The 22,432-nt window shown below is 44.0% G+C and overlaps 1 protein-coding gene across 1 annotated transcript in view; it reads left to right on the plus strand.

Moving 5' to 3' along the window:
* Window positions 1–17,578, plus strand: part of LOC137627835 (uncharacterized) — a 102,028-nt gene extending 84,450 nt beyond the window's left edge. Inside the window, exons 7-10 of the mRNA XM_068359240.1 lie at window positions 7,483–7,639; window positions 8,870–9,037; window positions 9,257–9,854; window positions 16,602–17,578. Of these exons, the coding sequence (XP_068215341.1) occupies window positions 7,483–7,639; window positions 8,870–9,037; window positions 9,257–9,854; window positions 16,602–17,508 (1,830 nt within the window). The 3' untranslated portion in view covers window positions 17,509–17,578. The remainder of the gene's footprint in view (window positions 1–7,482; window positions 7,640–8,869; window positions 9,038–9,256; window positions 9,855–16,601) is intronic.
* The last annotated feature ends 4,854 nt before the right edge of the window (window positions 17,579–22,432 follow it).

Below are 22,432 nucleotides of genomic sequence, written 5' to 3' on the forward strand. Positions count from 1 at the left end.
CCTAATCAAGAAGGGACTGGGTTGGAGCTGGAACAGCACTCCACCTCTAATCCCACAATTCTTCCAACACTCCACCCCCGTCCTGGAAGAATATGTATGGGAACTCTTGGAGAAGAGAGTAATTCGGAGAGTAAAGTCCATAAAGTTCCAAGGAAGGCTGTTTTGTGTTCCCAAGAAGGACTCAGAAAAACTCAGAGTCATTCTGGACTTGTCGCCACTCAACAAGTTCATAGTAAACTCCAAGTTAAGGATGTTAACACTTCAACACATAAGGACCCAGTTGCCCAAATTGGCTTACACTGTCTCGATAGACTTTATGCCTTTAGAGCCATGCCCTTCGGGCTAAACATAGCCCCAAGGATGTTCACGAAGCTTGTAAATGCAGCCGTTCATCAGTTACGCCTAAAGGGTGTCCAAGTAGTGGCCTATTTGGACGATTGGCTGGTGTGGGCAGCATCCAAGACGGAATGCATGCAGGCTTCAAAGAAGGTGGTCCCGTTCCTGGTACATTTAGGATTCAAGATCAACACCGAAAAGTCTCGACTATCTCCAGCTCAAAAGTTTCAGTGGTTGGGAATCCACTGGAATTTACAGTCACATCGACTTTCCATTCCACTAAAGAAAAGGAAAGAGATAGCGGGATCTGTCAAGAGACTTCTGGAATCCAAATGGATATCAAGACGTGAACAGGAGAGAGTGCTGGGCTCTCTACAGTTTGCTTCAGTGACAGACTCAGTGTTAAGAGCACAGCTAAAGGATGCAACAGGAGTCTGGAGAAGATACGCATCAAACGCTTGAAGAGATCTGAGAAGACCATTACCGACTCGATTGCGATTGCTTCTCAAGCCGTGGTCCAAAGCCAAGCACCTGAAGAAATCGGTACTTCTTCACCCACCTCCGCCTTCAGTCATCATCCACACAAACGCTTCAAAGGAAGGATGGGGAGGTCACTCTCACCAAAGGAAAGTCCAAGGAGCTTGGTCCAATCTATTCAAGACCTTTCATATCAACTTTCTGGAAGCCATGGCAGTATTTCTTACACTGAAGAAATTATCTCCTCGCCACTCGACCCATATAAGACTGGTTCTGGACAGCGAGGTGATAGTGAGATGCCTGAATCGCTAATGTTCGAGATCACCTCAAATCAACCAAGTGATGTTGGCCATCTTCCGTTTGGCGGAAAAGAAGAGATGGCACTTATCAGCAGTTCACCTTCTAGGGTTCCGCAATGTGACGGCGGACGCTCTATCCAGGTTCACTCCGATAGAGTCAGAATGGTCCCTAGACACAGGATCATTCTCCTTCATCTTACGTCAAGTCCCGGAACTGCAGATAGACCTCTTTGCGACGAGCAACAACAATAAGATACATCGTTACAAGGCCCCGTACGAGGATCCCCTAGCGGAAGCAGTGGATGCAATGTCTCTCAATTGGAATAAATGGTCCAGGATTTACCTGTTTCCTCCATCCAACCTTCAACTGAAAATCCTCAACAAACTGAGATCATTCAGAGGAATAGCCGCGATAGTGGCTCACAAGTGGCCAAACAGCGTCTGGTTTCCTCTGGCGTTAGAACTACGGCTGAAGTTTGTGCCGTTGCCGGATCCAGTTCTGACTCAGCAGGTGCAGAAGTCGACTGTCTTCGCTTCATCACAGAAAACCCGAAACCTTCATCTCATGATTTTCTCTCCTTAGCGGTGAAGAAAAGATTCGAGATCTCAAGAGACAGTATAAACTTCTTAGAAGAATACAAATCCAAATCTACTAGAAGACAATATGAGTCGTCATGGAAGAAATGGGTGTCCTTTGTCAAGGCGAAGAATCCAAAAGAAATCTCGACGGACTTCTGTCTATCTTTCTTCATTCACCTTCATGAACAAGGTTTAGCAGCCAACACAATATCTACGGGTAAGTCTGCCTTGACAAGACCCTTATTGTACGCCTTCCAGGTCGACTTCTCTAATGAAATCTTTAACAAGATTCCTAAGGCCTGTGCTAGACTCAGGCCGGCAGCGCCTCCGAAACCCATTTCATGGTCTTTGGATAAGATTCTTCACTTCGCTTCAACGTTGAACAACGAAGATTGCGCTTTGAAAGATTTGACCCAAAAAGCTATACAGTATTTCTATTTGCACTAGCCTCGGGGGCCAGAGTTAGCGAAATAGTGGCCCTCTCGATAGATGAAGGTCATATTCAGTTCATAGAAGGGGGAGAACTGAATCTTTTTCCTGACCCAACGTTTCTTTGCCAAAAATGAGCTATCCACCAAAAGGTGGGGTCCCTGGAGAATCTGCCCTCTGAAGGAAGATGTCTCTCTATGTCCAGTAGAGTTCCTAAAGGTCTATCTTAGTAGAACTTCAGACTTTTATGAATAGAACTTACCTGGCAGTTATATATATATATATAGCTTAGTCTCTGACGTTCGGCAGAATTTTTAAAAAATCGCGGCAACCGCCTTGTGGTGGTTGTGCGGTTAGTTGGTTAACAACCCTTACAGGGTGGTACTTGGAATCATTCCCGTTTTCTGTTCCTCAGATCATCTCTGCCGGCCGGATCGACAACATCGTTGGACTGCCATTAGAGTTTTTCGTTTCGCTTTCCCTGTATCGCTGTACCGGACTTCTTTTTGGTGAAGTACATAGATTTGGGGATTTGGCAATCGTGTTTCTGTTTATTCTGATATTTTTTGGTTTTGTTTAACATGAGTGAGAAACTTTATTTTTGTGTGCGTGCGAATGAGGAATGCAAGGTGAGGTTACAGAAAGTTTTGGTAGACCCTCACACGGTTTGTTTGGGTTGCAGGAGTTTTGATTGTGCACTAGATAATAGGTGCAAAGAATGCGAGATTTTGAAAGAGAAAGATTGGTTAGCTATGAAGCGCTATGTGCGCAAATTAGAACTAGATAGAGTAAGGAGAGCTTCTAGATCTAAATCTAAGTCTCCTAGTGAATCTAGTCTAGATATATCCATTGAACCTTTAATTAATTCTTCGTTAATCCTTCCCCTGAGGTAGTAACTCCTGCCCCTTCTACAGGATCTGTATCTGCGGATGACCCTCGGTACGCCAGGGTGGCGGCCGAGTTGAAGGCTATTAAAGATCAACTTGCGGCCTTAAAAGGTAAGAGTGAGAGTGAAGTTAGTGCTTGTGAAAGTGCAGTGGAGGTGGCAACTGATCGAACCTGTCATTACCCTAGGTCTAGACCTCTACCAAGCTCCCAGGACCAAGGGAGAAGGTGAGTCGACGACCGAAAGGGGGTGAGAGGTACGTATCCTCGGTCAGCCGTCGCCTCGGACAGTCCTGTTGCTCCCAGGCTGCTCTTGACCGCCACGGAAAAGGTGTGTCGGATGTGATGGTGTCTTCCCCGAATCGCTCTCCCAGACGCAAATGGCAGTATGAGACTTCGAGACCGACTAAGAGGAGGTGGAACCGAAATGAACAGTCTCGTTCTCACTCTTTCGGTTCTAGTAGCCACGAACCTTGTCCTTCGGAGGACGATTTGGATACCGTTCCTGTGAAGAGGATGAAACCAAGGGACGAAAGTCAAGATAGACCAGCGAGATATCCTTCTCCTTCTACCAGCGCTACTCGACAGCCGTTTCCTTCGTAACCGCAGGATCCAGCAGAAGTCGCTAAATCTTTTATGTCGGTTATGCAAGAGCAACTTTTCTCTTTAGTGCAAGCTTTTAGCCGCCCTCCCTCCCAGTCCGACAGACGTAAGAACGACTCGTTACCTGTCAAGAAGTCAGCTTCTAAGAGGGAACGGAGTTCCTCTCCAAGGGAACCTCTGCGCGCTTCGTCAAAGGCACGACACCGCGCTTCTTCCTCATCTGCTCGCCTCCAGGACTCTAGCGATACGCGACGTCAGGACAATTCCGTCTCTCGCTTTCATCGCCAGGGTTATTCCGCCTCTCGCTCTCGGTGCCAGGATGATTCCGCCTCTCGCTCTCAGCACCAGGATGATTCCAGCCTGCTTCTCCAGGACGATGCTGCTTCTCGTCGCCAGGACGATTGCAGCTCTCAGCGCAACGACGCTTCCTTCTCTCGGCGCCAGGACGCATCCGCCTACCGCCTCAAGGACTCTAATAGCGCTCGGCGCCAGGACGACACCTGCGCTCGGCGCCAGGACGCAAGCGGTTCTCGTTGTCAGGGTGCTTGCAGCCCTCTTCTACAGGACGCATCCTACGATTTTCCTCTTTCAGATTCAGGTGAACCTTCTACCCGAACAAAAGCTGTAGTAGAGGTGGGACAGGATCTTGATGATGTCTCAGAGGACGAAGACAAGCCTGCTGACGCTGCTGGCGACTACAAGGTTCTCTCTCGCTCCCTCCTTGAGTTGTATGGGGAGGAGTTTCAACCTTCTGCTCCTCGTTCTCCCCAATCTCAGTTTAGCAGGAAGAAGGCCAAGAAACAGTTGGCCTTCATCAAGATGAAGCTCTCTATTTGTGCTAAGAAGGCTCTCGCTAAAGTGGACGAATGGATGAAGGAGCGTAGACAAGCGGTTAAGACCACCTTCTCTTTTCCACCAGCTCGTCTTGCTTCGAAAGCTGGCATGTGGTACGAGACTAGAGAATCTCTGGGTCTGGGAGTGCCTGCCTCCTCCCAGGGTGACTTCTCTGGTATTGTGGACTCTGCCAGAAGGCATGCCCTTAACTCAGCATGCAATTAGAAGAAAATTTGGAACTTGAAATTATTAACAAATTTGAGTACTTATCCCTCAATGTTAGGAAATACTTTTAGCAAGCTTGCTGATATAGCCATAGAAATTAACATATTGAAACTGTATCTGTTCCTACACAAATAACAAATCATAGTCCATTACATAGGAGAACAATAACAGTGAAGCTGGGAATACAGCAATTAAAACTTTATAGCAAGGTGTTAATGACCAACAGGGTGCCTCCTTATTACCTGTCGGTAAAGGGAAGGCAACAGTCCGCCTCGCTGGCTCACTTGAAAACTCACTCAGATACCAGCCCTCCTGGGTATTTTGGCAACTTTTTAATTCTTGCTTTTTCTTTTTACTCTTCATGTTTGACTTCGAGTGTGATTGTGTTGGTTTTCGACGAAGCCTGCCGAAACGCAGAAATGCCCTGGAGTGTCGCCAAGACCTGCGTCCCTTATATGAGCGCAGTTGAGGCAAAACCCCATCAGACATGATCTTCCTGCAGAGGGTATGCATGTATGCTATCCTTTTCTTGTGATGAATGTCTGGAGTGATCATCTTCCCAGTGGGAGAGGAACAGTGGGAGGAGGAAGAAGAAGTGGAGAAGGGATTCTTCGCCTTTCGGGTCTTCCTTGAAGTCGAAGAAGGCTCGACTTTCTTCTTTTACCCCCTGTATTTTTCCTTCTGACTCTTCTCTGTTGGCCTCCTCTGTGGGCCAATCGAGCAAGAGCAGTGGCCCTTTGACGTTAGGGTAAGTTCAGGGGCGAGGGGTCTTTCCGTTTCCCCAAGAGAAATGGTTGGGCCTCCTTTTCAGAAATCAGATATGTTGCATTTGCTGTGGCCTTCCTTGGGTACTCAAGGTTCCCTCTTGGAGGATAAGCTACAGCAGGCTCAGCTAGCAAGGCACCAGCAGGTGGTTCCTGCCTCAGTGGATGCCAGCCCTCAGGTGTCTCCAAGGAAGTCCTTGGTTGTCCCTTCAGTTTCTTTGGACCCTTCAGGAGGAGATCTTGTCTCCTACCAAGGGAAATGCAATGTTCTTGTACAAAGGACTGAGAAGTGAGTGCCTGACCAATGCCTTTCAAGGAGGCCTCCTCTCTGAGTTCCTAGAGCCAACCCGCTTCATTATTTCTTAACCTCTTCTAGATCCATCTTTGGAGGGGGATCGTAGGCTAGCTGACCATAGGCAGTCCTACTTATTTCCAACTTCAGCAGGATCTTCGAAAGATGACTCTCCATCTTTCAGACAAGCCTTGCCATCGCGCTCCTCATCCAGATGCACCCCTACAAGGCAAACCCCTTCAGTTAGTGACTCCGAGGAGTACCTCATCCCTACGCTGCTCACCCCAGCACACTTCATACTCCAGATGAGCTTTTTTCAGATGCGCCTCGGCTTCCAGGGATGACCTTAATTATGACTGAAGAATCTGAAGACGTTCTTCCACAACCAGCTGGATCTGAACCTCTGGACACCATGGAGGGTGAGTCACACTCGACCTTCCTCCAAGTCCTTCTTTGTACCCATTGTACACAGTAATTTGCCTACACATTTATCTAAAAGACAAAGCAAAAGATTAAAAAACACTAATAAATACGCTGGGAGAACGTCTATTATCCGGCATCTGAAAACAAAATGGAAGCTCAGGGGCCTGTTGGGTGGACTGGGGCATACCTACTATCTCCAGCTAACTACTACCATCTTGTTGAGTTTTAACAGCTGTATCCAGGCTTGCTCTAAGTATACACCCATTAAAGGGCCAAGGTTTGTATTCCTGTAGGCAAAACCTATTCTTGGGGAGGTACTGTTTGGTCTCCAAAACCCTCCTGCCTCTTTAGCCTTATGACATTTGAATCACGTTGTAAGTATGGAAGATGGTGACTGGATGCGAACAAATTTTCTTGATGGTATTCTCTCTAGTATTAATATTGGTGTTAGGTGAAGACGCATCATCGGTTGCCAGGCAATTTTCAGCATTGGAGGTGCTTTGACGCAAGCTCCCGTGGATCTCCCTCATACACATTGATATTGTTTTGCATATTGAAACACAGGTTCAAGATTAGGAGCCACGCTATTTATTTGGTACTTTGTCTTTTTGGATTCCCTGTTCTAACATTTAACAGGAAAGTCCTTGGAATCCACACAGTATCTTCCCAAAGATACGTTTTTTCTCTGTCAAAACCCCTTTTCTGGGCTCAACCTGTGTCGCTCCGTGAAATGCTCCTTATAGCACCATTTCTAAGGTATAAATACTGCTAAATATACCAGAGAAAAAGTTGCATGGAATGCCAGGAATATACCCAGCTCACTTACCCTTACAAAACCCCTTTATTGTATTCCATGCTGGCTCATTACACAACTGAGCTCTTTTCTTACAGACTATGTCGTCATCTCCTTGTAGGGTTAGGTTTTCTGTCACCTAATACTGGCTTATTTTTTTAAGGCAGTTCTGGTTGTGGTCCCAACAGACTCTTATATAGTATCCCTATGTTGAGCTGTTAAAAAGTTGGTGGGGTTACCTTCCTTGCTCCCGTATGGGACCAGGAAGGATGACATGTCCAGGGAAGAGAAGGAACTTTCCGGTGTTCCTAAAGAACTTCTTCCCATCTAGGAATAAGACTTCTACTTTGAGGGACAAAAGTTTTGTTTTTGCATACTAACAAACATCAAAATTTGAAATTAATTTGTATTCTTAGCTTTGATAGATAATAAAATATAAATTACTTAAAATTTCATGTTCAATGATTTTCATAAAAAATCTGAAATTTTTAAGACAGCTGTGTTGGTGATTACCATAATTAACTCGTTTTTTTTATTTTTTAGCTTCCCACGTCTACTTTTTACCATTGGGGTGCCGTTCGGACAAAGTGGGTGGCTCCGCAGCAAGGGTATGATAGCGAGCTTGAGGTGGATGACGACACAATTGACTCAGACTTCCTCCCTGACGTTGATGATGATGAACTCGAACACGAGGTGTCTGGTGAGTACACCCAGTGATTAAATAGCTGATTTTTTATAGTTTGCTTGATTGTCTTTATTTATACTGTATCATATGTCACTGTTGTTTATTTGTATTTACTTATATTACTTATCTATTATCTTTACTTAGCATAAAACAAATTTCTTTGCTTACGTGTCTTTACTCAAACAAGTTGGGATTTCCTTATCTGGAATTTCTCAGACCAGAGGTGTTTCAGAGTTTGAAATATCCCTATAATAGTTTCACAAATCTTTTTTATCATTCTGGTGAAAATTGCATAATATTCATATTGATTTGATCACCTAAAAAAGTTTGAGAAAGGTTTGTATGCAAAGTACATTATCATTTCTGATAGATTTTTCTCGAAACTAATCATATTTAATTTTTATAAACACACCCATGACTACAAAATTTTTGGTTTTCCTTTGAGAATTTCAAAACGCTATACATTATTATCCTTTCGTAATCCACCTAGTGTGTTCAGATTTAATTAACGGCTCTCTTTCCAGTGTTAATATATGTAATAAATTTATAAACAGTCAGGGAGATGCATCATATAGCCAAATAAGAAGTGGCCAAAACCAAAAAAATTATTTATCATAATAGAACATTATTCCAGCTCATAATGCTAGTTTAGCCCTCTACTGCCCAAGCAGACGAATTAGTCTGCTAATTAAAATACAAGTGTAATGCTTTTATTTTAGGTTGGTAACTTTGTCTGCCCACATTGACTAATTCGTCCTTTTACTAGTTCTTCCTCCTCACTGACTCCTCCCATTATTACCAACATCAGCACCGGTAATAAACAATCTTTCGGGGGGTGAGGATGTGTTGATTTTATCCTCCGTACTACATAATTTTTTGCTCAAAATGGATGAAATACAAAGTAAGTAGAGTTACTTCAAATTTATTTCTTGATAAAGGTGTAAATTACCTTATATATGAAAGCAATGTAACATGTAAATACTATTTGCTTTGTGTTTTATTATTTTTTTTAATTAGTCCAACTGGGCATAGCAGAGAAAGACCTTGTTTTCTTTCAATATATTATTTTATATTCCCAAATATAGAGATTGTTATGTATACATATTATTTTACATCATTGCCAACATCTTACCATCACTATCACCACTGCTAAAGCAATATCTAACACCACCACCTCGCCAACCACTACATACTAACCATCATCACCGTCATCACTTTTTATAACTACATTACCTCTTTGTCTAGATATTCCAAAATCTATTTTCTATGGAAGAAGGCTGCACAAATTAGCTACCAGAAATTTGGAATGCATTCAGGAGATTGAGCTAAATGAAGTACTAAGTGAAGAGGAACCGGATGATGATAATGAACTACCTGTTACATCGGAAGACTTTCATCAAGATATAGAGACTGGTAGGATTGTTCTATAGAGTACTTTTTTGTCATCTTTGAAATGCTTTGTTATTTTAAAAAAATAATCAGTACCTGAAATTGTTGGTAACTCGTTAAGCCTAATGTAGAATAAAGGGGCTGTTGACTATACTGGGGAAGAGGGAACATGGTGAACACTGTAGTCACACAGAGTGTTTTCAATATATCTTCAATTTATTCTTAATTTATTTTCATATGAAGAGGGTGAAGCTTCAGTGTTTGAAGATAGATCCACAATTGATGCTGGAATTGAGAATACTCCTCATTCTTTTGATGAAAATGAGAATGTTGTACTGGAAATAGGTGCCACTTCAGAAACACCAGGAACTATATCAAAACTTTTTCCTACTTCATGGAAGGTAGCTGATTCTGAGGTATCTTCATCACATGATTATCTTGGCCAAGATCCGATATTCAATGATGACCTACGGCAGCCATTCCAGTATGTGTGTGACTTCCTTGATGATGACATTATGGACACTATTGTGGCACAGTCAAATCTCTATGCAATTCAAAAAAATCCAAACAAACCTCTAAATGTTGACCGTAGTGAACTAGAACAATGGTTGGGTTTGAGTATCTATTTTTCATTAAGTAAACTTCCTAATATCAGAATGCATTGGTCAACCCAGCTGGGTCCTCTTAGAGAAATTGCTGCAGATGTTATGAGTCGTAACAGATGGGAGGAAATAAAATCCAAATTTCATATGGCTGATAATTCGATCCTCGATTCAAATCCCAGAGGAAACAGGGACAAATTATTCAAAGTCCGCCCCCTTTTTGATAAACTGAGAAGCAATTTTCAATATTAAACTTACCCGATAATCATGTAGCTGTCAACTCCGTTGCCCGACAGAATTCTATGGAGGGATACGCCAGCTATCACAATACTAGAAGGGGGTGTACTTACCAGCGCCACCTGTGGCCAGGTACTATAGTACTTCTTGTTGACACCTCCTCAATTTTTCCTCTGTCGTGCTTCCGGCAAGACGTTCTGGGATACGCTTATGTTCTTGGAGTATTTTCACGGCTTTTGGTGAAGTATTTCTCTTTGATTTCGGCTGTCGCTTTTCTGGAAACCTTCTTATATTAGCTTAGATAGCTTTTATTTAATCCTGATTAACGGTTAACGATCTTTTGCTTGATTTTGAAACCCCACTTGGCTAACTCTTTGGATTCAAGATGTCTGACATTTCATAAGCCCCCACCCATAGGCGATGTAGGTCTTGTAATAGGCGTATTCCGAAGGCCTCGGTAGATCCTCACACCGCTTGTTCTGACTGTAGGGATAGGCCCTGTCAGTTAGAAAATCGATGTGAGGAATGCGCCGGACTTTCGGAACTTGATTTTGTCCGTCTTCTGAAGTATTCAACCAAGTTAGAGAGAGGCAGAGTTAGGAGGAGTTCTTCTCACTCTTCACTTTTTTCCTCACCTCATGATCCCCTACCTTTTCCTACCCCTGTAGTGGCTACCCCCGAACCTACTATTTGCCCTCAGCCTGATATGTCTGTTGTTTTGCGTGCTATTCAGGCCTTAGGCGATAAAGTAGAGTCAGTGGTTAGCGATCATAAGTCTCTTATGGCCGAAGTCAAGGAACTTAAGGTCAAGAGTGCAGTGGGTGGTATTAGTGCCAGTGCTGTGACGAGTGCTAGTGTCAGTGCAGTGCCAAGTGCTAGTGTCAGTGTCAGTGTGGTGCGTGAGGATACTTCTGTGCGTGCCAGTCGTCCTCCCAGTCCGGGACCTCTTGCAAGCTCCCAAGCCCAGGGGAGAAGCAATGTCGAAGGGCAAAAGGGTTCGGTAGGCCTTGATCGGCGCACAGAAGTATCCTCGGTGGTTGCGGGCGTGTCTTCCAGAGACCGTCACTCCCACCTGCAGACGATTGAGCCCGTCTTTTTCTCGTCCGCTGATCAATTGTCAGGGAAGAAACGCTGGACTCAGGTCTCTAGACCACTCAAACGCAGAGTCCAGTCCGCGAGTGCTCAACCGGGCTGCAGTCATTGGCTCAGCTCTGACTCGCCGCAGTCATCTGTCGACTGCACTCCGCCCAAGAGGAGTAAGGTTCTGCCGCAACAGATCTCTGCTGTTAAGGCTTTGCCTCAGCGGACCTTAGTGTCTGCCGATCCCAAGTTGGCTCTACTGCAGTCCATGCAGTCACATCTTTCAGTCTTGATGCGTGAGTGTCGGGCTGAGAAGGTTGCGCCTCCGCCTCCGCCTGCACTCGCTCCGCCTGCGCTCGCTCCGCCTGACCGCAGTACCGCCTGCCAGGCGTACGATGTTGAGCCACGTTCTGAGTTTACTGTTCCCAGTGGTGTACAGCTCCCTCCGCCTTCCTTAAGGCAACCTCAGCAATGGGATCAGGAGGCTTATACCTCTCTTCCTCCGCTTCCACTTGCTGCTCCACCATTGATGCAACCCTCGGTTGAGGTACAACAACCTCTCCCATCCATGAGTCAGTCTCCTCAGCTCTCGCTGCAGCGAGCTCAACCCTCCTCAAGGCAAGCACCACAACACCTTAGCCTTGCGCCTCAGGAGCCTCAACTCGCGAGACATTTACTACGTTCTGCGCAGCCTCTACCTCATCGCTCTCCGCTCACACCGCAGGAACAGGAACTTGCTACTCCGCTTCCGCCAACCACTCAGCAAGCGCAACCCTTGAGTTCAGCCTCTCATGCCAGGAGTCAGCCTCCTCCACCCATGCGCCTACCTTCTGCTTCTTCTTTTGTTCAGCCTTTGCAGTCTGAGCCTCAGGTGTTCCCTCAACAGAGTCTTGAAGAGGAAACCACTAATATTGTTGTTCCAGCTCGTTCTGACTCTGCTGTTCAGCATACCTTTCCGATCTCTTCGCTACACTCTGGTGATGAGGCGTCTGATGATGAGGCGGCACACCTGGATCCCTCATCAGACGTGGATGAATCCAAGTCTTCTCCGCCTTCTATTGACTTTCGTAAGGTCTTGGCTCTGTTTAGGGAGGTATACCCAGACCACTTTGTCTCTGCTATTCCCCGCTCTCCACCATCTGAGTTTTCGCTGGGCATGCAGCCAGCTAAGTCTACCTATACTAAGCTAGTCCTAGCAAGGTCCTCTAAGAGAGCGTTAAGGATCTTAGGGGAGTGGTTGCAGACTAAGCAACACCTTGGCAAGACTTCGTTCATGTTTCCTCCGACTAAGCTCACTTCTAAAGCGGGCGTTTGGTATGCCACAGGAGAGGAACCAGGCTTGGGAGTACCTGCCTCTGCCCAGGCTGACTTCTCAAGTCTGGTAGACTCGCCTCGTAGAACTGCTATGAGGCGCTCTAAGGTTTGCTGGACCTTCTCAGACCTTGATCACTTCCTGAAGGGTGTTTTTAGAGCATTTGAGATGTTCAACTTCCTAGACTGGTGCCTGGGGGCCCTCAGCAAGAAGACCTCCCCTGCGGACAAGGATTCTGCCATGCTATTAATGTCCTGCATGGATAAGGCCATTAGAGATGGATCTGGCGAGCTTGCGTCGATGTTTGTATCAGGGGTTCTTAAGAAAAGGGAACAGCTTTGTACCTTCCTTTCCTCCAGCATTACACCTTGTCAAAGGTCTCAACTCCTTTTCGCTCCGCTCTCGAAGTTCCTCTTCCCCGAAGAGCTGGTTAAGGACTTGTCTGCTGCCCTGATACAAAAGGACACACATGATCTTGTAGCCTCATCGGCTCGTAAGACTAAGGTTGCTACCTCAGTCCCCAGGACTTATCGCACCCCAGTGGCTGATACTCCTGCTACGAGGTTCATACCGCCCTTTCGTGGTAGAGCCCCCAGCCGAGGAAGCTCCCGTCCAGACTCTTCCAGGAGCAAGTCTAGGAAAGGTTCCAAGGCCTCTAAAGGAAAAAACTGACTCTCCGCATCTCCAGACAGCAGTAGGAGCCAGACTCAAGAGCTTCTGGCAAGCCTGGGAAAAGAGAGGTGCAGACGCCCAGTCTGTCAGTTGGCTGAGGGAGGGTTACAGGATTCCATTCTGCCTCAAACCCCCTCTGACCACATCTCCCATCAACCTCTCTCCCAACTACAAAGAAGAGGACAAGAGGCTAGCGTTGCACCAAGAGGTGTCGCTACTTGTGCAGAAGAAGGCAGTGGTTATAGTCCGGGACCATCAATCCCCGGGCTTCTACAACCGTCTCTTTCTGGTGGCCAAGAAGACAGGAGGTTGGAGACCGGTGCTGGACGTCAGCGCGCTCAATGCGTATGTCACCAAGCAGACGTTCACGATGGAGACGACGAAGTCGGTCCTAGCAGCGGTCAGGCAGGAGGACTGGATGGTCTCGTTGGACTTGAAAGATGCCTACTTTCACGTTCCTATTCATCCAGACTCCCAACCTTTCCTGAGATTCGTTTTTGGAAAGGTTGTCTACCAATTCCAAGCCCTGTGTTTTGGCCTAAGCACAGCTCCTATGGTGTTCACGCATCTGATGAGGAATATAGCAAAATTCCTCCACTTATCGGACATCAGAGCCTCCCTCTACTTAGACGACTGGCTGTTGAGAGCCTCCACGAGTCGTCGCTGTCTGGAGAGTCTCAACTGGACTTTGGACTTAATCAGAGAACTGGGTCTGTTAGTCAACATAGAAAAGTCTCAGCTCATTCCCTCCCAATCCATTGTGTACCTGGGAATGGAGATTCGGAGTCAGGATTTTCGGGCTTTTCCATCGGCCCCCAGGATAAGCCAAGCCCTAGATTGCATCATGAGCATGCTGAAGAGGAGCAGTTGCTCGGTGAGACAGTGGATGAGTCTCACAGGGACCCTTTCATCACTGGCCCTGTTCGTCGAGCTAGGGAGACTCCACCTCCGCCCTCTTCAATTCCATCTTGCAGCTCATTGGGACAAGGGTTTGACTCTCGAAGCAGTCTCTATCCCAGTCACCAAAGAGATGAAGACCACTCTCTTGTGGTGGAAGAACAATCTCCTTCTCAGGGAGGGCCTATCGTTGGCTATTCAGACCCCCAATCTTCATCTCTTCTCAGATGCATCGGACTCGGGCTGGGGTGCGACCTTGAACGGACGGGAATGCTCGGGAACGTGGAACGAGGAACAGGGAACGCTCCACATCAACTGCAAGGAGCTACTAGCAGTTCATTTAGCCCTGCTGAACTTCAAGTCCCTCCTGCTAGGCAAAGTGGTGGAGGTGAACTCAGACAACACCACAGCCTTGGCTTACATCTCCAAGCAAGGAGGGACCCATTCGAGGAGCCTATACGAGATCGCAAGGGACCTCCTCATTTGGTCAAGAAGTCAAAACCTCACTTTGGTCACGAGGTTCATTCAGGGCAACATGAACGTCTCAGCAGATCGCCTAAGCAGAAGGAATCAGGTCATTCCCACGGAATGGACCCTCCACAAGAGTGTGTGCAACAGACTTTGGACCTTGTGGGGTCAACCTACCATAGATCTGTTTGCCACCTCCATGACCAAGAGACTTCCGCTGTACTGTTCCCCAGTTCCAGACCTTGCAGCAGTTCATGTGGATGCTTTTCTGCTGAACTGGTCCCATCTCGACCTTTACGCATTCCCACCGTTCAAGATAATAAACAAAGTCCTGCAGAAATTCATCTCGCACGAAGGGACACGGCTGACGCTGGTTGCTCCCCTTTGGCCTGCAAGAGAATGGTTCACAGAGGTACTTCAATGGCTAGTCGACATCCCCAGGACTCTACCTCTAAGAGTGGACCTTCTACGTCAACCCCACGTAGACAGGTTGCATCCAAACCTCCACGCTCTTCGGCTGACTGCCTTCAGACTGTCGAAAGATTCGCTAGAGCTAGAGGCTTTTCGAAGGAGGCGGCCAGTGCGATTGCCAGAGCTAGAAGGGTTTCCACTCGTAGAGTCTACCAATCTAAGTGGGAAGTCTTCCGGAGCTGGTGTAGAGCCAATTCAGTATCCTCTACCAATACCTCTGTGACCCAAATAGCTGACTTCCTATTACATCTTAGGAATGAGAGATCCCTTTCAGCCCCTACGATTAAAGGGTACAGGAGTATGTTGGCTTCAGTTCTCCGCCACAGAGGTTTGGACCTTTCTTCCAACAAGGACCTTCAAGACATCCTTAAGTCTTTTGAGACTTCTAAAGAGCGTCGTCTATCCACTCCAGGCTGGAACCTAGACGTAGTCTTAAGGTTCCTTATGTCACCTAGGTTCGAACCTCTCCAGTCAGCTTCCTTCAAGGACCTTACACTCAAGACTCTTTTTCTCGTCTGCCTTGCAACAGCTAAGAGAGTCAGTGAGGTTCATGCCTTCAGCAAGAACATTGGTTTCACGACCGAATCTGCAACATGTTCTTTTCAGCTCGGATTCCTAGCAAAGAACGAACTTCCTTCACGTCATTGGCCTAGATCGTTTGAAATACCTAGCCTCTCCAACATGGTAGGTAACGAACTAGAGAGAGTTCTTTGCCCTGTCAGAGCTCTCAAGTATTATCTTAATAGGTCTAAACCTATTCGAGGACAGTCAGAAGCCTTATGGTGTGCCATCAAGAAACCTTCGAGGCCCATGTCCAAGAATGGGGTTTCGTATTATATAAGGCTTCTGATTAGAGAAGCCCATTCTCACTTAAAGGAGGAAGACCTTGCATTGCTGAAGGTAAGGACCCACGAAGTAAGAGCCGTAGCTACTTCGATGGCCTTTAATAAAAACCGTTCTCTGCAGAGCATAATGGATGCAACCTATTGGAGGAGCAAGTCAGTGTTTGCATCATTTTATCTTAAAGATGTCCAGTCTCTTTACGAGAACTGCTACACCCTGGGACCATTCGTAGCAGCGAGTGCAGTAGTAGGTGAGGGCTCAGCCACTACATTCCCTTAATCCCATAACCTTTTTTAACCTTTCTCTTGAATGCTTTTATTGTTGTTTTTATGGTTGTTACGGTAGGCTAAGAAGCCTTCCGCATCCTTTTGATTTGGCGGGTGGTCAATTCATTCTTGAGAAGCGCCTGGGTTAGAGGTTGTGTAGAGGTCCTTTAGTAGGGGTTGCAGCCCTATATACTTTAGCACCTTTGAGTTGATTCAGCCTCCAAGAGGAACGCTGCGCTCAGTAAGGAAGACGAACTTAAAAAAGAGGCAGAGTAACGGTTCAATTCGACTTCCTTACCAGGTACTTATTATTTCATTGTTATTTGAGATAACTGTTATATGAAATATGGGATACTTAGCTATCCTTTAATCTTGTACACTGGTTTTCACCCACCCCCCTGGGTGTGAATCAGCTACATGATTATCGGGTAAGTTTAATATTGAAAAATGTTATTTTTATTAGTAAAATAAATTTTTGAATATACTTACCCGATAATCATGATTTAATTGACCCTCCCTTCCTCCCCATAGAGAACCAGTGGACCGAGGAAAAATTGAGGAGGTGTCAACAAGAAGTACTATAGTACCTGGCCACAGGTGGCGCTGGTAAGTACACCCCCTTCTAGTATTGTGATAGCTGGCGTATCCCTCCATAGAATTCTGTCGGGCAACGGAGTTGACAGCTACATGATTATCGGGTAAGTATATTCAAAAATTTATTTTACTAATAAAAATAACATGTTTCAGCAAATCCCAATGACTCAAAATCTTTGCATTGATGAACAGCTTGCTCCTTTCAAAGGAGATAGCAGTTTCAAACAGTATATACTTAGTAAACCCCATAAATATGGGTATAAGTTTATGGTTCTTGCAGACAGTCAGGGTATGACCTATGATTTTATGCCATATACGGGGAAAATTGATCCAGTCGATGACCAAAATGTTCCTGACCTTGGTGCTAGTGCCAATAATGTGTTACATTTGGCTCAAGTAATCCCAGCAAACTGCAACCATCTTTTATTCTTTAATAATTGGTTTACCTCTGTGCCACTAATGCAGCACCTGTCTACCAGGGGTATTTGGTGTTGTGGAACAGTGCGTGTTCCTCGCTTGCCAGGAATAAAGAATTCGAAGGATGCTGAAAAAGCTTTAATGAACAAAGGTAGAGGTGCATATGAAGAGCTAAGAAGTACAGGTGAAGGATGTGAGGTTACCTATGTCAAGTGGTACGATAATAAAATTGTGAACATTGTGTCAACTTTCGCAAAAGCCAATCCCGTCAGTAAGGTCTCCAGGTATGACAGAAAACTCAAGTGTAGGATTGATGTAAACTGCCCAGACGTAATTTTGCAGTATAAAAAGTCAATGGGGGGAGTAGACTTGGCAGACTGCCTCATTTCCCTTTACAGGATAACTATAAGGTCCAAGAAATACTACCATTGTCTTATTTTCCACATGATTGATATGGTAATAGTAAATAGCTGGCTACTATATCAACGAGATGGTGGAAATCTTCATATACCAAAGCTAGATATCCTTCCCCTTGCAGTCTTCAAACTAAAAGTTGCATTTGCTTTCATGAAAAGAGGAAAGTCCTCAGGAAACCTAAAAAGAGGCAGACTATCAAGTCTGGAGGGTAAAACCTAAAAAACGGAAGATAGGATGACCTGCACAGGCAATTCCTGATGAACCCATTCGATCTGATCTTGTAGGACATTTCCCATGTGTTGATGATATAAGGAGGATTTACAAGAATCCAGGATGTAAAGGAAAAAAAATATTCTGTGCATGAAATGTAAAGTGAACTTGTCTCAATAAGAATAACAACTGTTTCCTAAAATTTCACGCACCATAAGTAGGAAATGAGATGACAAGGAGTTTTACATCTTGTATCAGTGTTCCATTCAAAGCTAAGCAAGCAAAAAAATTGATCAGTATATATCATTGAAATTATTGTCATAATATTCTTAATTATTCAATTACATTCTGATTTCAAGGAAAATTACAAGGTGAAAATTTGAAACACTAAATTACTAATTGATTATTAACAGTCTTTTGTCTAAAATATTGATAAGTAAGCTGCTAGTTTTAGTCATTCATGCACTTAATTCATGTATAAACTTTCTACAATGAAATATTAAGAAAATTAAAAACAAGTAATTTGATAATAACCTGTTTTTAGAATTTTACTGCTAAAGCTGTTCTGATGCCCGAGTGGACTAATTAGTCCTCTAATTCTAATTATATAATAATAACAGATGATAAAAAAAAACTTAATTGAGTATATATTGGTGCTATGTAAAACTATTGAAAAGGGAGAAAACATTTTTTCTTTAAAGAAAAAAAAAAGAATCTGCCAGTGGACTATTTTTTTATGCATAAAAGCTCTCATAGTAGACTTATAAAAAGTTTATAATTTTGCTGCATTTTCAACAGATTTAATTTAAAACTTTAGTCCTATAGGAAACAATGAATAAGTGAAAAATTAGATGAAATACATAAACTTCAATTGACATTTTTCAGCATGGCTTTATGACGACTCCCAAATAATTGAGTCATGTTCTAGGTTCAGTAATTTTCAAAAATAAATCATAATAGTATTCAATTTAATTTTTACACTATTCCTGCACAACTGGAGTCAAAATGACCCCATCTCAATGTAACGTTAAATTGAATCTGCATAAATCACCCTCGATATTACAGTTATCAAATAAAATACTGTAGGTACTATTTTTACAGACATTTTACAGTTGAATGTAATACATTATGTAAAAATGAAAAACTCAATTTATAGCTGAGAAAATTCTTCATTCCGAAAGAACTGTCAGATAGCGTTAAACACGTAGCAAATATGAATAAGTTCGAACAAGTTTTCACAACGTTCTGCCCTCGCTGTCATAGAAATTACACCATCAGTTGAGCATGGGTGCTGGTTAAAGAAACTTTACAACTCACAAAAGTTGATCTAAATACTGCTGTGGCATCACTAACTAGCTTGAATAACTTACGTTGCATCAAAGCGTGACTCCTTCCACACTTAGGAAAAAGGTGAACAGCTGTCTCACCTTGGTTCAGCATCCTAAGCACCACAATGTGCATCTTAACCCATTGGATTATAGACATGCAGAAGTACAATTCAGTCCTGAAAAAGACACAACACAAAGTTTCTTGCCTGTCATTGATCAGTTTATCTCTTCTCTTGACTAACGTCTGGAACCGTACAAACAGATATCAAGTCAATTTACTTTTGTAGACATCTGCAAAAGATTTCTCCAGACAAACTTCATGACACAGCAGAGCAACTCGTCAGGGCGTATGCAGATGACTTGGATATTACATTTAAAGAGGAACTGTGTCAGTTTGTAATATTTGCTAATAGATTCACAGATGAGGAGCCAAGAGATATCAGCACTGAGCTTTTCCTGTATACACTTAATCTTGGACAAGAGTGTATAGGCCATAGGACACTTTCTCAAACATACAGATAGCTCTACGAATATACCTTGTTCTAATGGTGTCAAATTGGGGAGCGCTCTTTCTCAAAACTGAAATTAATTTGAAACAGATTCCAGACATCCATGAAACAGAAACGTCTGGTAAATCTGACTATAATGAGCCTCAAGTCAGATATGTTGAGTGAACTAGACTTCAACGAAATCATCAGTGAATTTACAATAAAAAAATCAAGAAAAGTGTTGAGAAAGTAAACCTGGCTATACATATAAATCCATAAGAAATGATGAGCTATTATAATTATGTGTTAGTTACATTATTATTTTTATATGAGTAATTGTAACTGTATGTGTAAAAAAAATACTATGGTAAGAATAACTTATACTTATTTTATTTTGTGTTTATGCATATTTAAAACATCAGAAAAATAGTAACATTATATTATTTCTTAAGTAAAACTGTCTAATATATTAGTAGTTTGGCTAATACAGTAGATTAATTAGACTATAGTTTGTAGTGTATGCAATAGGAGTTGGAAACTGGGCCTCCTTCCAGAGTGGACCCCAGGCCTCCCACCACCTTAATCCAGCCCTGGTTTTAAATGAACATAAATGCTCTATTTCTTTTCAATACTGTAGCTATATGGGTACTGTATCTCCAGGCTTTATCAACATTTTGAATGTACCTATGTACCTTTACTGTATTTCAAACCACACTCACAGAATGACTGTAATAAAAATAAGGAGCAAAAGGGGTTACTATGGCAACTGCTAATAGCAAAGTGATACTCTATGGTCAAGGGGTAGGTCATGTGAGTAACATCTGTACTTGTTGGAACCTTCCTAGCATTGTGATTTACTGTTCATCATTTCAAAAACATGGTTTTCAATATTAAACTTACCCGATAATCATGTAGCTGTCAACTCCGTTGCCCGACAGAATTCTATGGAGGGATACGCCAGCTATCACAATACTAGAAGGGGGTGTATTTACCAGCGCCACCTGTGGCCAGGTACTCAAGTACTTCTTGTTGACACCTCCTCAATTATTCCTCTGTCGTGCTTCCGGCAAGACGTTCTGGGATACGCTTATGTTCTTGGAGTATTTTCACGACTTTGGTGAAGTATTTCTCTTTGATTTCGGCTGTCGCTTTACTGGAAAACTTCTATATTAGCTTAGTTAGCTTTTGGAATTAATTTTGATTATTTTTGGTGACGAGAGAGTATGAACTCTCGTTCACCTTTCAATGGCCGACCCTTCCCTTAGACGGAAGTGTTGGTGTCTAAGAGAGTATAGACTCTCTTTCTTAATTTTGCTTAACAAAGTTATAGATTTATTTTATATCTCTCCGCCTCTTATAGGCCTCTTCGATTAACTTCCTTTTATTATAAACTCATTAAAATTAATTTTTATATTTGTTTATATTCGACCTTCCTAATAATAGGCGGTCTTTTACCGAAGTTAATAAACTTTGAGCCCGTCATTTCGGTTTTACCTGTTAACATATTATGCTATTTCCGCCACAGAGTTTGAAAGATTTTCTTTGACAGTCTCGTACTGTTTTCAAAGCTGAACTAACGTTTTGTTTTGTCTCTGCAGTTGTTGACGTTCAGAACGTTCAACTTGCACTCTATCGTTACGATAGAGAAAGAATGTTCACGGTTTCACGTTGCAGTAAGAGTAACCGTGTCTAGCGTTTTGTTCATTCTTTCTTAACTTAATGGTTTTGATCCTAATAAAGGAACTTTTCAGTTTTTTTCCTTTAACAATAATATGTTTTAACGATATATATGATTGGGCTCTTCTCTCAGGTTCTAAGTCAAGAGAGAGAGAGAGAGAGAGAGAGATAGAGACGGAGGGAGAAAGAGGATAAACGTTTCATTCAAGCCTGCCAGGCGTACGAGTAACGTCATTATCGATTTTTGCTCTTCTCCCTAGTCTCTTTAGGGGAAGAAACTAAACGTTTCTAGAGTGATCTAGTGTTTAGTCTCTTTCCAACCACTGATTTATCTTTCATTAGATTTTTCTGTTACATTGTAATTCTGTTTTCGCAATTACTAACTTTGAGAAAGGATAGAATTGCGTATTTCAGGTACAAACCACTTAAGTTTCGAGTTCAGTGAAATAAGTGCAAACAGAAATCAAAGTGATAAGTGATTAGTGCGTGAGGGTACTTTTGTGCGCGCCAGTCGTCCTCCCAGTCCGGGACCTCTTGCAAGCTCCCAAGCCCAGGGGAGAAGCAATGTCGAAGGGCATAAGGGTTCAGCAGGCCTTGATCGGCGCACAGAAGTATTCTCGGTGGTTGTGGGCGTGTCTTACCGAGACCGTCACTCCCACCCGCAGACGATTGAGCCCTTATTTTGCTCGTCTGCAGAAGAGATTAGGGGAGAAAATAAAGGCAGAGTAACACTGGTCTCAGGTCTCAAGACTTCTTAAACGTTAAGTCCAGACCTATGCCAGACGTACGAAGTTAAAGTTCACAACCCGAATGCAGTCGTTGGGTTAGCTCTGACTCTCCTAAGTCATCAGTTGATTACACTCCGACTTAGAGGAGTAAGGTTCTGCCACAACAGATCTCTGCTGTTAAGGCTTTACCTCAGCAGAACTTAGTGTCTACCGACCCCAAGTTAACTCTACTGCAGTCCATACAGTCACAACTTTCGGTCTTGATGCGTGAGTGTCGGGCTGAGAGTGTTGCACCGCCTGCACTCCCTCCACCTGTTCTCGCTGCACCTGTGCTCGCCCAGCCTGCACCTGCTCCGCCTGGTCGCAGCACCATCTGCCAGGCGTACGATGTTGTGAACTCTACTACAGTCCATGCAAGCACAGTTTTCGGACTTGATGAGTGAGTGTCGGGCTGAGAGTGTTGCTCCACCGCCTCCGCCTACACTCCCTCCTCCTACACTCGCTCCGCCTGATCACAGTACCATCTGCCAGGCGTATGATGTTGTGGACTCTACTACAGTCCATGCAAGCACAGCTTTCGGACTTGATGCGTGAGTGTCGTGCTGAGAGTGTTGCACCTCCTGCACCTGTGGTGCACCAACCTCCTGCACCCGTTCAGCCTGTGCTGCACCCGCCTGCACCGGTGGTGCACCAACCTCCTGCACCCGTTCAG

This window comes from Palaemon carinicauda, chromosome 35 (genome assembly GCF_036898095.1).
Source record: "Palaemon carinicauda isolate YSFRI2023 chromosome 35, ASM3689809v2, whole genome shotgun sequence".
NCBI lineage: Eukaryota > Metazoa > Arthropoda > Malacostraca > Decapoda > Palaemonidae > Palaemon > Palaemon carinicauda.